Raw genomic sequence first — 14,462 nt, 5'->3', positions numbered from 1 at the left:
TATATAAATATGTTATGATAACTTAAAGCATGATGTGACATATGCAGTGAGTCGTCAGAAAGTGATTATCTGGTATTGATGTTCAACTAGTACCTGTGGAAGGCATGTAATGATTCACGTAGGATTCAATGTAGTCTTCATTACTGCGGGTGGACTTCCAGGTTTTTGGCTAAAGATAGGATCTAGAGATAGGATTTGGCTCTGTCTTTACTAGAAAGATTTTTATAGCATTTCACTGATACCTGACAACAGTACTGTGAGCTTTAGGTAATGTCTGTGTTTTGTAGCACCTAATCTTAAGGTAAATAACTCACTTAAGCCTTTAGGACTTGCTAACAATACTGTTCAAGAATTCCTGTTCAGCTACACAGGTTAAATTAGCTGACCCTTTGACCAGGTTAAATCCTATGTCACAGAGAAGCAATTTACACATACTAACTATTAAAAAAAAAAAAAAAAAAAAAAAAAAAAAAAAGTAGGATCTTTTTACATCAATAAGATACTGCATATGACATAGAAATATACTGTGTTGTAATCCCACTGTCAAATGTCTGATTCAGTTGTCATCACAACGGTTGGCAACGATGTGCATGCTAGCAAAGCGAAACCAGTCATTTCATACTGATTTTTTCTATCATGAATGACATCAGGAATAGACTGTGTTGAGTGTGTTTGAACATAGTACTTCATGAAGAACCTGATATCACTAAATAATTGAGAAGTTAAGAAAATGTTCCAATTTGGCAATTTTACAGATAATTAAAAATTTGTTTGTATTCAGTATTCTTACATCCTTGTCTTCCACCTAACCTGATAAATTATGTATTTCTATTTTTTTAAATCCCTCAATGTGCACATAGATTGTGTCTAGACAGTTTTATTTTCCTGAATTTGAAACTATGTGGCCATTTTAAGATAAATTCAACTCTTGTTATGCTTCTATTTTATTTAAGGCAGTAAAAAGAAAGGAAGAGATATTTCAGTGGAAAAAACAATTACTGTTTTCTTAAAAATATTAAAATATGAAGTAGCTTGAGTACATTAGCATTAAAGTTAAAAGCAGGAGACAAGGGGTTGTAATTCAAGCCATTGTCATAGATCCCAGGTATGTTTTCATTTATTCAGAGCTCAAACTTTCATGTATAAGAAGTTGTGCAGATACCACATTGTCCTCAATGTGGGAAAATACATTTCTAGTGCTCTTAATGAAGAAACAATACATTTGTAATACTTTTAGTACAATTAACCTCATATTTGCAAAGTAATATTTTTGGAAATATTTTACCATATAAGGAAAGATTTTCTGGGAGTTCCTTATGGGATAGGGCAAAGCTTTTCCTGCTTATCAGTTCCCTTCTATTATTTATATAATTTTAAGTTAAGTGTACTTTAAGTAACTTAAACAATGTGTTTGAATCTTGTTCTTTTTTTTTTTTTTTTTTCCCATTTCAGTATAATCGAAAGGAAGTGTAAATTCTAGAGTTAGATTGAGTTAATGAGTTGACAATTGATTTGCTTTATCAGAATGTTGTTCAACCTATGGGGACATTTTTGGTGGGTGACAGAGTCAGTTTACTTTTGCAATTAATTAGGCTTTTAATTTTGTGTTAGCTATAAATTCAGGGATACATATCCTTTTCCATGCAGTTAGTTCAACAATTAACAGGGTTCTTTCAAAGTCTTTTTTTTTTTTTTAACTCGCCTTTTCTTGGGTATTTCCTTATCTTCTTTTTTTTCTTCTATCATTATATATGGCATTTGAATTGTAAATAGCTTGTAGCACATCTGTCTTAATTTTATGCCCACAATATACAGTCTGTATAAATTATAACTGTTTTTATTTATTTATTTTTATAAATGACATCCTGCATTCAAATCATCACAGTAGATGTTAACTTTTTAACTGTTTGGTTGACAGCTAAAAGAAAAAAAAAACACAAAGTAAATGAAAAAAAACATGTAAGTAAATATTTTTCTTTGTCTTTTTTACTTCTTCAGAATTTATAGAAAATTTCAGTACCTTTTAAATCCTCGTCAAGTTTATAGTCTTGCTGGAAATGGACCAATGCCAGGGTAAGTCTACAGTTAATATTATTACCAGGAACTCATTTAATAAAATGCTACATAATCAAATGAACAGACTGAGGCACATATAGCATGCTTTGAATATATCAACGCTACAGACCTCTGAATGGCTGCAGAAATTTACAGGTATTATTTGTTTACATGTACAAATAAAACTATGTATCATATGTTTTACTGATAACCATGCAGTACACTGTAAGAACTCTGTGATAAATTGCACTTTATTTGCAGCTTTTACTGCTATATTAGCAACCTGAGTTCAATTGGGGTTATTTTTATGTTGCAAATATCTAACAATCGCAAAGATTGATTTGAAGTTTTCTTTTACATAAACACATTTTTGCACATATATATGTTCCTGTGTAATGCAGAGAGTGTTCATATATACATATATATATATATATATATTCTTATGCATGTCAGTTACAGAGTGTTGTTTCAGATTACTCTGGCTGAGCTCTCCGTATCCATTCTATAATCTTAGGGGGATGCAGTGGGGCAGAAAGTGACTAGACAGACTAAATTATGTTGGCAGTGACTTTTTATGGGTACTAAAGTGTTATCTGAATCAGATAGTGTTGCAGTCAGTTGCCTAACGTGACTCTTCAATTTTGCAATCATGTGAATGGAAGTGAATCACAGTATATCAATTTTTGCCACTTCAAATTGTCTCCTTTTTAAGTAGCATGTACCTTGGTAGAAGAGAACAGGCCAGCACTGATTATCTGGTCCATGTACCATTTTGTGTATGGGTTGCATATTATTTAGTTACACAGATACATGAAATTTTACACCAATGAGAAACATTACAGAAATATATTAAAAGATATATGTTCACTGACATAAAGTTTACACTATTGCTTGAATAATATATATATATATATATATATATATATATAAAATCTTGGGATTCTTTTTATATAGAGAAGTTTATAGATTTTATTTTTTTTCCTTTTAAGTTGGAGGAAGAAAAAGATTAAAGTGGAAATGTACATGTTTTGTGCTTTGCAATATCATATTTCAGTTGTCATGGGTGTATTACTGAAAAGAGTATGCTTTAACAATTTTTGCCAATACTGAATATTTTAAGGCCAGATATACAGGAAGTTATTAAAACCATTCTACATCAGTTGTCCATTCATTCATTATGTTAGACTTAGTATGTGTATAGTGTTGATGAAACTGAAAAGTGAATTGGCTCCTATCCTTTTTGAAGTTTGAATTCTCTGGATATCTACAAATACAGTGTGTCTATCTTAGCTACAGTGTGGCTAAGGTGCAACCTGCAGAGTAGGCAAAACCTGCTCAAAAAAAAGTCATCCATGAGATGTCTGATTTCTTTCATGCCTGTAATTTTATCCTGTACTGAATGTTATTGCCATTTGATTATTCAAAGATTTTTTGTTTTGTTACACTCATCTTGAGATGTATGGAAAATTGAAATAATCTTACTCCAAAAATTAACTAGATTAGAAAAATTGCAGAAAGTTATTTCAGGAATTTAAAATAAATTTTAACTGAGATAAAACTAGTAACCAGTATTGTTTTACATAGGGTAAACTAGAAATGCCATGCTTTGAGATTGAGAGGACAACTTTTAAAATAAATTAAATATTTATTTTCAACTTCATCTCACTGAATTGAAGCTTTAAACAAAGCCAAACAAACAACTGAAAAAACACACACACAGAAACCACTTAGTGACTGCATTTCTGTTTATAACTGTCTTCTGGTTTTCATTATCTTGTGATGTAAAAGAAAATGTATTTTAAGGAAGAAGCACAAGAGGGCAGTGTTAAGTTCAGACAAGCCCTGTACTGAAAGCAATTTAAACTCTAGTCTTTTGAACCATAACAGTGTTTTTAGGAAATATTTTCAATTTCTCTTCCTATTAGGAATCTAAATAGTTTTACTTCAGAGTCACTTTGAAGCAATTTTTAATTAATTTTCAAACAGAGATTGCATTTTATTAAGCTTGTTTTGGTATGTTTTTAATTCATTCCACAGAAATGAATAATCCTAAATTTTCAGTTTATCTCCTGCCATCACTTTTTGCCCCTGGCAATACTATGTAGGCTGTATAAATTTGTCAATTAAGAAAGCAGTTGAATAAACTCTGTATTTCATTTACCAGTCTTTGTTTTCCTTTCTGTGAGGGCTGGATTGCCTAATAAAACCTGCCCATACATCCATCTGTCCATTCATTCATCCACCTCTATAATGCCAGTTATGCTGGACTGTCAGTCAAAATGTTATATTTGTTTAGTATTGTCATGTACATCAATCAGGTTGAAATGAAACAGAGTGAGGGGATTGTACAGCACAGAGGTAAATGAAAGTATATCCTTCATGCCAGTTACTGTAATTGAGTGGAAAGGGATAAACATAACGTGTATTTATTTTAAACAATTTATGATTATTGTAATAGATTTTAATTGAGTTTATTTTGTGCCTTTTTTCTTTTGAACACTACTTTCAGACATATTTACTCAACCTGTAAAATGTTTATAGTATGAGAGTAGAATTTGCATGTTTTCTGTTGAGCCAAACTGTCTGTTTTAACCCAGAAGTTATTTATTAATGATCGTATCTCTCTGATGGTATGTTGTCATCAACCAAGATGATAACATTCATAAGTTTTCTACCTTGAGTTCCAAACATCTGTGGTTACTCTCAATTAATATTTCCAGTTCCTTTTTGTTGAAAATATAGGTGTTTAAATAATGGAGAAAAACAATAGAACAAGGAGGCCCATAATATCCTAAATCTTAGGGGGACTGTGAAACTGCTGGATTTCATGAAAATGTCAACAGCGCAATCATTCTAGGTTATTCATTCTTCCTTTTTAATGAGATAACCATGTTCTTTCACAGAAATGTGTTGGAATAAAGGTCTCCTTACCAGACCTGAGCTGGAACAAGGTTAAAATAGTCCTTGTTCAGAGAAAGTATAGCCTAGGGACACTAGTCCCATGTCTGAATTTCTTTAAAATCTGATTTATAAATCTGAAACTTATAATTCTGCTTCCTCTTTCAAGTCTGTTATATTACACAAACTAAACTAAAACTAAAAGGGTTTTGATTATCAGCTATTGTGCATTTTTTAATAAATATGCTGATGTGTAGAAGGTCAGTGGTAAAATATTTTGAACAAGCTGTCAGTGAATTTAGTATCACCATCTGAATGTCCAGTTGCTCAAGTGGATGTGTCACCTAATTTCATAATAGATGTGATGGTACTTAGAGAACTGCTGGGACAGTAGCAAAAAATATTTCTTGTAGTTTCTTTGCATGCCTAAACGAAGGTTTTCAGAGTTGTTTATGTCAACTCATGTACATAATCTATATAAAAATACATTGCAATGATTCAAATAAATCACAATAAAGCCAACCCTCTGACACTGATTCTTTTCCAACAACGGAAGCTGACCTGCTGCGATGCCTGAAAATCAAGGAGCTCTCAGCCAAAGGGCAACAGTATGCTTTAAACATTGGTATAATAATTAATGGTTTAGACATTCGTTATTTGGGAGCAGAGAGAGATGGGTGAGCTGGAGAAACCCTGAAAACTCGGCAGCTGAACATAGGCATAAAAGGTACTCTACGGTTATAGACTACAACAGTTAACAAAGTGACATGAAAATTGCCAGGCTGATACATTGTGTAATTTGTGCCTAGCACCTGTGTTTTTAGCCTTGAAAAGAGTTTCCCTGTTTGGTTGTTATATCTCTATAGGAGTCTTCTACTTCTGACAACAACTGTTATTGTGGATTTAATGATCTTGAAGAATCTGAAATTCAGTTATTGTTCACCTCACAGAGAGGTAAATAATAGCTGGCTGAATAGCAGTCAGCCACAGACCCACATGGCTCTGTAGAGAGGTCACCATTTCACAAAGGCTTTGTCCCTCTGAAAAGGCTCCCGTTCCCTTAAGTCTATTATTTAAAATGTCTAATTTATGTTATTTTTATACAGTATAATAGAAATTATATCCGCAAAAGTTGTATTTCTTTGTTACTCCCTTAAGCATTTAATTTGGAGAGCATGTATTTTTTAAATTCTATCCACAAGTTTACATCAGCAGGCCTTTTTAAACCTTAAATTCTGTCCACTTAAAAGATGCCCAAGACAGCTAAACTGAATTCCTACAACTTACTCTGTAATTTAGTTGGGAATCTACAGCACCTGGGCCTTTATACCTTCACAAAGCAATGGGCCTATTTTGAAAATTACACTATTTCCCCTGATTATTGGAATTGATGGCTAAAGTATTTCTTTGCTGTTGGACATTGGGAATTCACAGAGTATTGTGGAAAGACATATACACCAAGAATACTTTCAGAAGATAATAAGTGCATAGTTATTTTCTTCTGAACAAAACATTGGACCTGATCCATATTTCTTTGGAAGAATTATATTTTTGCCAAAGGGCAAAGCAAGCCGTGGTGGATTAGTTGTACTCTAATGATTAACTCTACGTTATGGTTGTGCATCATAAATCAGTAGAAGTTAGAACTCAGTGAGTCTTAACACATGAAACTTGGTTTTAAATATATATTATAAAACAGCTGTTTAACATTATTTTTATTTGTATGATGTCCAAGGTGTTTGCAATATGCATACCACAATCTTCAAATATTGTAAATATCACTAATTTCCAGTACTACTTCTCAGTCTAGGCTGGTAAAGCTGTGGTCCAGAATAATTCACCCTTCTCTTACCCACTGTAATTGTTCATTGGTGAGTTTGCCACACCCACAAAACCTATTGTCTAAAATCTATTTTAAAAAAGCCTTTGCCCCATCCTTTAGCCTGCTTATTAGCTTCTTGCCCTCCCCCCTGCCTTCTTGAACTGGTTCCCTTTTCTCAGTCATTTCAAAGTAAGCTTTTGACTATCATTTTTAAGTTATTTCTGAAATTCACTGTACCTATGACATCCACTACTCAGCATTTATTGATTCACTTTTCCCACAAGTGTTTCTGCTTTCCTTCTTCTGACTGGCACGTATCTCTCTCAAATCAGGAAAGTTGCTATCCGTCTTTTGGGTATTATGCAGATAAAGCAAATTTCATTCTTGCAAAGATCATAGGTTTTACACTATCATTATTGTTCAATATCCATATCAAAATAATTTTGGGCCATCTACTGACTATAATTATTATATTATTATATTATTGCTATAATGTGAAAATAGTTTGGTATACATTGTTAGCAATAGTTACAGAAAACCTAGGTATATTCATGGTATTTTTGAGCGTGAAGTATGTGATAGGGACTGATGTCTTCAGTGTGGGGTATCTGACACAGGGTCTTGGCTTGAATTACTTTTCTGTTAAAATGTCCACTATAATCATGAAGCTCACCAGTGATTCTGTATGGTCACTTATTGCAAGACTGAGATGATATTTTTCTAATTGTGCCATCATTTTTAGCAAGCCTGGAATTTGAAATTGGTAGCCACCTTCATCTTTAGAAATTATGAGCTGAAAACAGTATTTTCAGCTGCAAGATACCCCTCTACTACTTAACTTTTGCACATTCAAATGCCATTCCAGGAGAGGAATATTTTGTCCCATACTATGATAAACTGGATTTACCGAAACTATTTTTATTAGTGATTTGTTGTAATTACTGTCTCATGAATAGTGTCATTAAAATATATACAAAACTGTAACTGAGTTTTATAATGAGGATAAAAAGTGTGTGTTGTCCAGTTACATGGCCAGCTCAGCTTCTCAGTCTAGACAAGGAAAAACTGAATTTTGTTTACATTCATATACTCAATGACCAAACAAAATAACCATTTGTCAGGGATTGTATTCTGTTTGTTTGGAAAAATGGCAGCAGTATGGTCAGTACAATAAAAGGGTAAACATTGCAACAGTGTAATTGCTGTAACTTTCAACTTGGTGCTTTCATCTGGATAGCTAGTTTAAGGGGAAATCATAGTGAGCTGAGCATCTAAATTAGTGAAATTGCTAGTTTAAGCCCAGCATTGTGAATTCACAAGTGGATGGTTTCCAAATTATAGAGTTCACGTGAATTGTGAGATATCTAACAGATTAGACTTTTGTTAATGTAAATCTTTTTTAAAAGGTTTAGCAGGCTGTTACTTCTTTGAGCTGGTGATATTTAGGGTGAATGTTTATCTTTTATTCACTTCCATTCACACACAATGCAAGTTCTATTCCAATATGCAAGTGAAGTACTAATTCACTCGTAATTATCATACTGTTGGTAAAGTTACAGATGCCATTCAAGATTATTTTTTAAAATAATATTACTTTATTTGATTTATGCCACACTTTCTCAAACATTTAAAAGTTTCAAAATTTTACATATTTATTTGTTCAATATTATTTTATTGTCTCAATACCTTTAAAACCAGACTACTTTATTACTGGGAATATGGAAGTTTTAAAACAGAAGTCATAACATAAATAACAGTTAATACAATTTTTTTTCCGTAAATAATACTGCAGAGCTTCTGTAGTCTTCAGTCTTGCATCTGATTACAGTTAGACAAAAGTGCTATAGTTGGCAAAATTCCTGTGGTGTGTATAGTAATATTGGCTAAGAAGCTGAGACAAAAGTATTTTGAAATTATACTGATCATCTCTTTCTAGATTATTCTCCTTTTCCAAACACTGAATCCAAATTACTGAAGTGTATCTGTAAAAGCAGCTCAGTAAACATGGATTTTATCCCTAAGAGCTGAAGTAGCTCTAATAACATTTAGAGCATTTAAGAGGAAATTTCTCTACCGTAGGACAGGTACTTAAGTTCTGTTTGTTTGTTTTCCCCACTTTGACCTCTGCAATTGAGAAATTTGCCAAGTTATATAGTATTTTAATATCTGCTGATATTTTACAATTTACCTTACATTTAGTTGATAACTATACTGAGATACCAGTATCAATGTCTTATTCTTTGCTTGGGCTATCAGCAGTTTTAACTTTTTCGTCTATTCTGGGTGAAGAAGGCTGGCTGATGGATATCTTATAGTCCTACTACTGTGATATCTTATGTTGCTGATTCCTGAAATCTTTGTATAGTGCACTACTACCAGGTATGGGAGGAAAATGTGTGTGCAGATACCTTAATGGAAAGCATTGTCAATTACATTTTAAAATAGTTTTACTTTGAATGGGACAGGAGTTCCTAAAACAATTCTGTAATAATGGGGGAGAGCTATCAGTGCATAAATCAATTATATACATGATTCAAATACAAATAGTTAAATCCTTTAGTGTTTCTGTATGATTCATTAATAGGTTCTCTGTGTTCATATAGCTTTGATAAGATGATTATGAGAAACTGAACTGGAGTAGTATAGGTAGTTGAAACAGTTGCCATCTTTCAGGTGGAAATTACTAATTTATCAGCAGAAACTCAATAATTGCCTCTGTGTGTGATCCTTGTGTCTGGCAAAATAAAAATAATAATAAAAATAGGCTGGTATCAAACACCTTCAGTGGTTTAATTTAATTTGTTTTACTACCAGGAGATAAGAAACTTGTTCAGACTAAACCAGGTCAATTTACAAGGGACCTACTGAGATGAAGATAGATATCTATTGATAGGTTTTACAGCTCAGTATGATTGATCCTATTTACTGTATTAATTATTGACCCTGACCTGAGAACTCTGTGTATGGTTATGAAATTTGCACAATGTACAAAGTTGGGAAGTATTGTAAAAGCTAGGGAGCAACAGTTAATGGTATAACAATTTGATCGTCAGACAAGAATTAGATGGTCTAGTCAATTTTGATGATAGAAATACAATCACATGTAACAGTGTCTTGTAAGCCAAATTTAGGGATTGTTTGTATTTAATCAGTAGAAAGAAAAATGGTTCATTTTTAAGAATCATCTAACAACTTACCTAGCAAATATCCTGCTGTTTTAAGGCCTTAGGAGGCAGCCATCTATTGCTGTTGTTTTCCTGGTATTATTATAGTTGTGGCTTTTTAGCTTTTATTCCCAAGCTTATAGGAGTGTTGTGTGTCCTGTGGTAGAAGATGTTAGTAGGAAAAGTTCTGCTGATCCTTCTTGTTGCTTGTTTGCAAGTGATTGAAGAGTAGGCATTACTTGGGTTACTGTCTGTATCAGCATAATATTTGAATGTACTATTCTAGCTCTTTTATTTTCTATTATTTGACTACTTGAATTTCTGATGTAGAAAAGCCTTTTACTATAATGTCTACAAAAATCAAATCTATACGAAATAATATCTGAATATTATCTGTAAAGTGGGGAACGTGTTTTTTTTTTGAATTGAAGGTAATGTTTTTGGCAACTTTTAATGGTAACTTTTTTAGTGAGCAACAAAAAAAAAAGAATTGCAATAACTATATTGCGTGTAGATTACAGTACAAATTAATTTGATACAGATAAAGTATGTTTTGATGTATCTATTTTACCTGTTTTTCATATTCTATGTAATATCTTTCAAGGTTGCTGCCATAATGGACATTTGTCCTTTGTAATTCATGCCGTGCTTACTGTAAGATCCACATTGTGCTATGTAGAGGAATTGTCTAACTAAACTGTTAAATATATATATATTTATATATATATATATTTAACTGTTTAGTTAGACAATATGGTATAGACAATATATGGTAGAGATAAAACTTTTGGGGAAAGAGACCTATTGAAAGATTTATTTTATATTTTTGTTATTTGACTTCCACTGTTTTATGTCTGCTTCAAACCCTTTTACCATGTTCTTCTCCAATATTTATTTTCAAACCATTTAAAAATGTTCTGTGGATAAGAGGTAATAGTTGTTATTAAGATACTAATTGACTAAAACTATGTTGATAGGCAATACTTACGCTTTCCCTCAAGTTCTATTAAGAAATCTGTCTTTCATCACAATGATAACTCTTACTGAGTTTGATTGGAACCATATGAAACAGAAAAATATTTTCCCTTACAAATTCTTAATGTAGGCTATATATTCTAACTCAGTAAGAGAGCTTTATTTACATTTAAATTTATAAATATATTTACTTTTATATATATATATTTCTTAAATATTTATATTTGTGTGGAATATCCTTATATAACCTACATACCAAATATGTAATATATCAAACTTTATATTTGTTTCATGTGCATTATATAAAATATGCAAATATAAATATTGCTTTTATATTTAAAATCATAAAAAGAAAAGGTCATTTGCGCTTAATTCTGTACTATGAGATCAATTGTTTGGGAAATTCACTATGTGTATAAAATGCTCCAGTGGAAATATGAATGAATCTTAGTGAGAATTTTTTTGACAGTTTTGTCAGATTCTTGAGTCCACTTTTTTTTTTTTTTTTTTAAATGAACGTTATGCCTTGAAAGCCATATGGTGAGGATGCCTGCTTATAAAAAGTTGTCTGAGGTTTAGGTCCATGTTCTGCCTATCTGGATTAAAACTAGCATCAACCCAATGTTTTTGTTTGATTGATTGATTATTTGTTTTTGTTTTTATTATTCCCACTCCCCCCAGCTTTCTTTTTGACACGTATTACATATGGTAGAAGTGCTTAAATATTAATAGAAGTTAGTACCCTGCCCTCACCTCTATAACTTCATTTTAAATTAATCTGAAATACCCTCAGTGGTGGAAGTAGCATAACTAGGTCTGCTAACTTTCTAAAGAACCAACACCATTGGGGCAAAGTGGGAATGCTGGTAATGGAAAGCATTTGTCCCTTTGCCAGTTCTTATGAAATGATGGTGAGGCACACCTGTGAGCCAGGATATTTCTCTGCTCGCTCTCATTGTGATGGGATGTGACTTCCAGCAGAGGGTCTTTCAGCACACATACTTACTAGAAGATGTGTTCTCCAAGAGTAGCCAGCCATATTTGGCACATGACATTTTGGATCAGAAGAGATCCTACAGCACTTGTCCTTCAGATTCATCGAGTAGAACATAAAAGATGAGAAGAGCAAAACTGGGTTTGACACAGAATGAGTAAGCATCTTTGAAACATTGTACTTGATACTTGTTAATGTGTTACAGCTCTTCTGAGCAGAGGAAATTAGGATTGGGATGACAATGTGATGGACTTATCTATGTAGATTTGTTTACCTTGAAATTCTTGTCTAGACCTAATTAAAAAAGAAGTTATACTGTCTGTGGTCTTCTACATCTTAAATAACTTTTTTTTTTTTGAATGTTGCGCTTCCCCTTCTGTTTCACATGCTCTTTCTTTTTCTCTGTAGTTTTTCATTTGTTCTTCATTTTAAAAAGAGACATTTAAAAACAAAATAAAACAAAACAAAACAAAAAAACTTTCTAGAGACAGGAACACCATTCCCTTAGCAGAACCAAAGCTTCATATGGGAAACAGCTTGTAACTTATACACTTATTTATATTACACTTACAAGTGTAATAACTTATTACACTTGTAACTTATTCAGTATATTTGTTTGTATTTAAGAATTTGTGCACAATATAATGATTGTGCATTTATCGTGAAGTTGCAAACTGGAAATCTGATCTGGTCACCAGCTTTTAAACTATGCATTAAGATGACTTTGACGTTAAAGAGTAGAATAGATTTGAGTGGCCATGCATACACATATATATAATTCAAAATTATTGTAAGGTTTTTGTCTAGTTACAATTTACTTGTAAGGAATAATTTCAGTACATGTCAAAAGCTATCCTAAAAAAAAAAAAAAAAAAAAATTACATTAAAAAGATTGCAACTTAGAATGTTTTTAATATATCTTCACTTTTCAGCATGATGGAACATTGGTATTGTATAAAGTGCATAATGATGCAGTGATATTGTTCAGCACTCAATGTATGTGGAAGCAGAAATAGCTGGGCAAATATTACCAAAGATCTTGCACTTTTAAAATAGTTTGCAGGATGATGTAATGGGTGCTTTCAATCTGATGCTTACACATATTGTTTTAAACCATGGTGCAAAATTGTTTTTATCAACCACAGATGCTCAGCTTATTATGTATTAGTGTACTATTAGAAATGTGCCATTTTCATATGCTTTTATAGGCACCACCTCACAAGAACGTTTTGTGGCTAATATATTCAGCCACCTTAGACTTCTCTGTCTAGAGAGACTACATAGCCATTTACAACTGAGTAAGCAGATAATGTTTTCTGAGAATAGTTTGAAACTGGCACAAAGATTTGGATTAACCATTAGTTCCCATCTTTTTCTAATATTAGTGCATCATAATAACCCTTGAATTAGTAGTTGTATATGAAATTTACCAGATAATTCACTGTTGGATTGTATTTGTCGTCTGTTTAAAAAATGAATGCGTCGGCAGAGGTGATTATTATTTAGTGTTAAATTGTCATTTAGTATTAAATGAAATGTCTTAAGTCATAAAATGTAGGAATAATGCACAATGAATTTATGTTAATTAAATAGATATCTTCATTTACTGTTTTTAGGTTAAGTTTTTTCCGAGATGTTCCTGAGTTCAGAGTACTAGCATGTGGTGGAGATGGAACAGTAGGCTGGATTTTGGATTGCATAGGTAATCAACAGAGTTTACATAGTTTTGCTGGACTCATATATTTCATTTTACTGCTCTTTACTATTTACCAGCATGTGGATACAAATATTTCGTACACGATGTTCATTTAAATTTTTGAAATTTAATAGTTTGAGAAATTATTATTTTTAAGGGTATTAAAATTGCAAAATCCCTGGATAAGTTCAATGTTCGTAGTCCTGCAGATTCCCAGAAGGCAAGAAACTTGAATCAAAACTGTTTTCAATTCAAAGTCAGTTCCCTATACTGAATCAGAGCAGCTACCAAATTTCTGTTTATGTTCCATTATTCCATAATGGAGAAAATGTCATAACAGTCCTTTGAAAAGAATTGTTCTTACAGCCATTTAGATGCCCATGATGTGGGATATGTAAATCATTTCAGATTTTGAGTTCTTTCAGTCAGTTGGCCATAAAGTCCTGTGTATAAATAATTAAGAAGGACCAGAGGTCAAGATATTGAAGATTCAAACTTCCTGATGATTATTAGGGAGCATATCTTCCACACCATAGCACTGTTTATTGGGTACTAGAGAGGCTGCAGAGAAAATAATGGGAATGTCTGACAATGGAACTGAGGAAGGAGATGAAGAGAGGCCAAAAGACTCAACTTTACTGTTTGGAGAGTGTTAAAAATTGTGCTTTTTTCATGGGAACTGTGGACCAGAAAACCTAAGTGAAAATGATGGAGTATCAAAGACATATTTCTGATCATGGTTTGACCAAAAAAAAAAAAAAAAGAAAAGGAAGGGGAGGTAAAAAAAAGTCCTTTTGCAAATACATGTAATTCTCAAATAGCTTTCAGAATTGTAAATCAATGTACATAAACATCAGG

General features: G+C 32.3%; 1 protein-coding gene across 42 annotated transcripts in view; it reads left to right on the top strand.

The window, feature by feature from the left end:
• The window catches only part of DGKB (diacylglycerol kinase beta), a 392,397-nt gene that overhangs the window by 167,644 nt on the left and 210,291 nt on the right, over nt 1–14,462 (top strand). For all 42 annotated transcript variants that reach the window (XR_013946810.1, XR_013946811.1, XR_013946812.1 and 39 more), the window contains 2 exons: nt 1,999–2,073; nt 13,525–13,610. Coding sequence is in view for 37 of the 42 variants with exons in the window: in XM_080580909.1 (XP_080437035.1) it covers nt 1,999–2,073; nt 13,525–13,610 (161 nt within the window). In the remaining 5 variants the exon portion in view is untranslated. The remainder of the gene's footprint in view (nt 1–1,998; nt 2,074–13,524; nt 13,611–14,462) is intronic.

Source organism: Anser brachyrhynchus, assembly GCF_964034855.1.
Source record: "Anser brachyrhynchus genome assembly, chromosome: 2".
In the NCBI taxonomy this organism is placed as follows: Eukaryota; Metazoa; Chordata; class Aves; order Anseriformes; family Anatidae; genus Anser; species Anser brachyrhynchus.
Note: the sequence above shows the minus strand (reverse complement) of the source record. Positions and strands in the feature narration are given on the sequence as shown.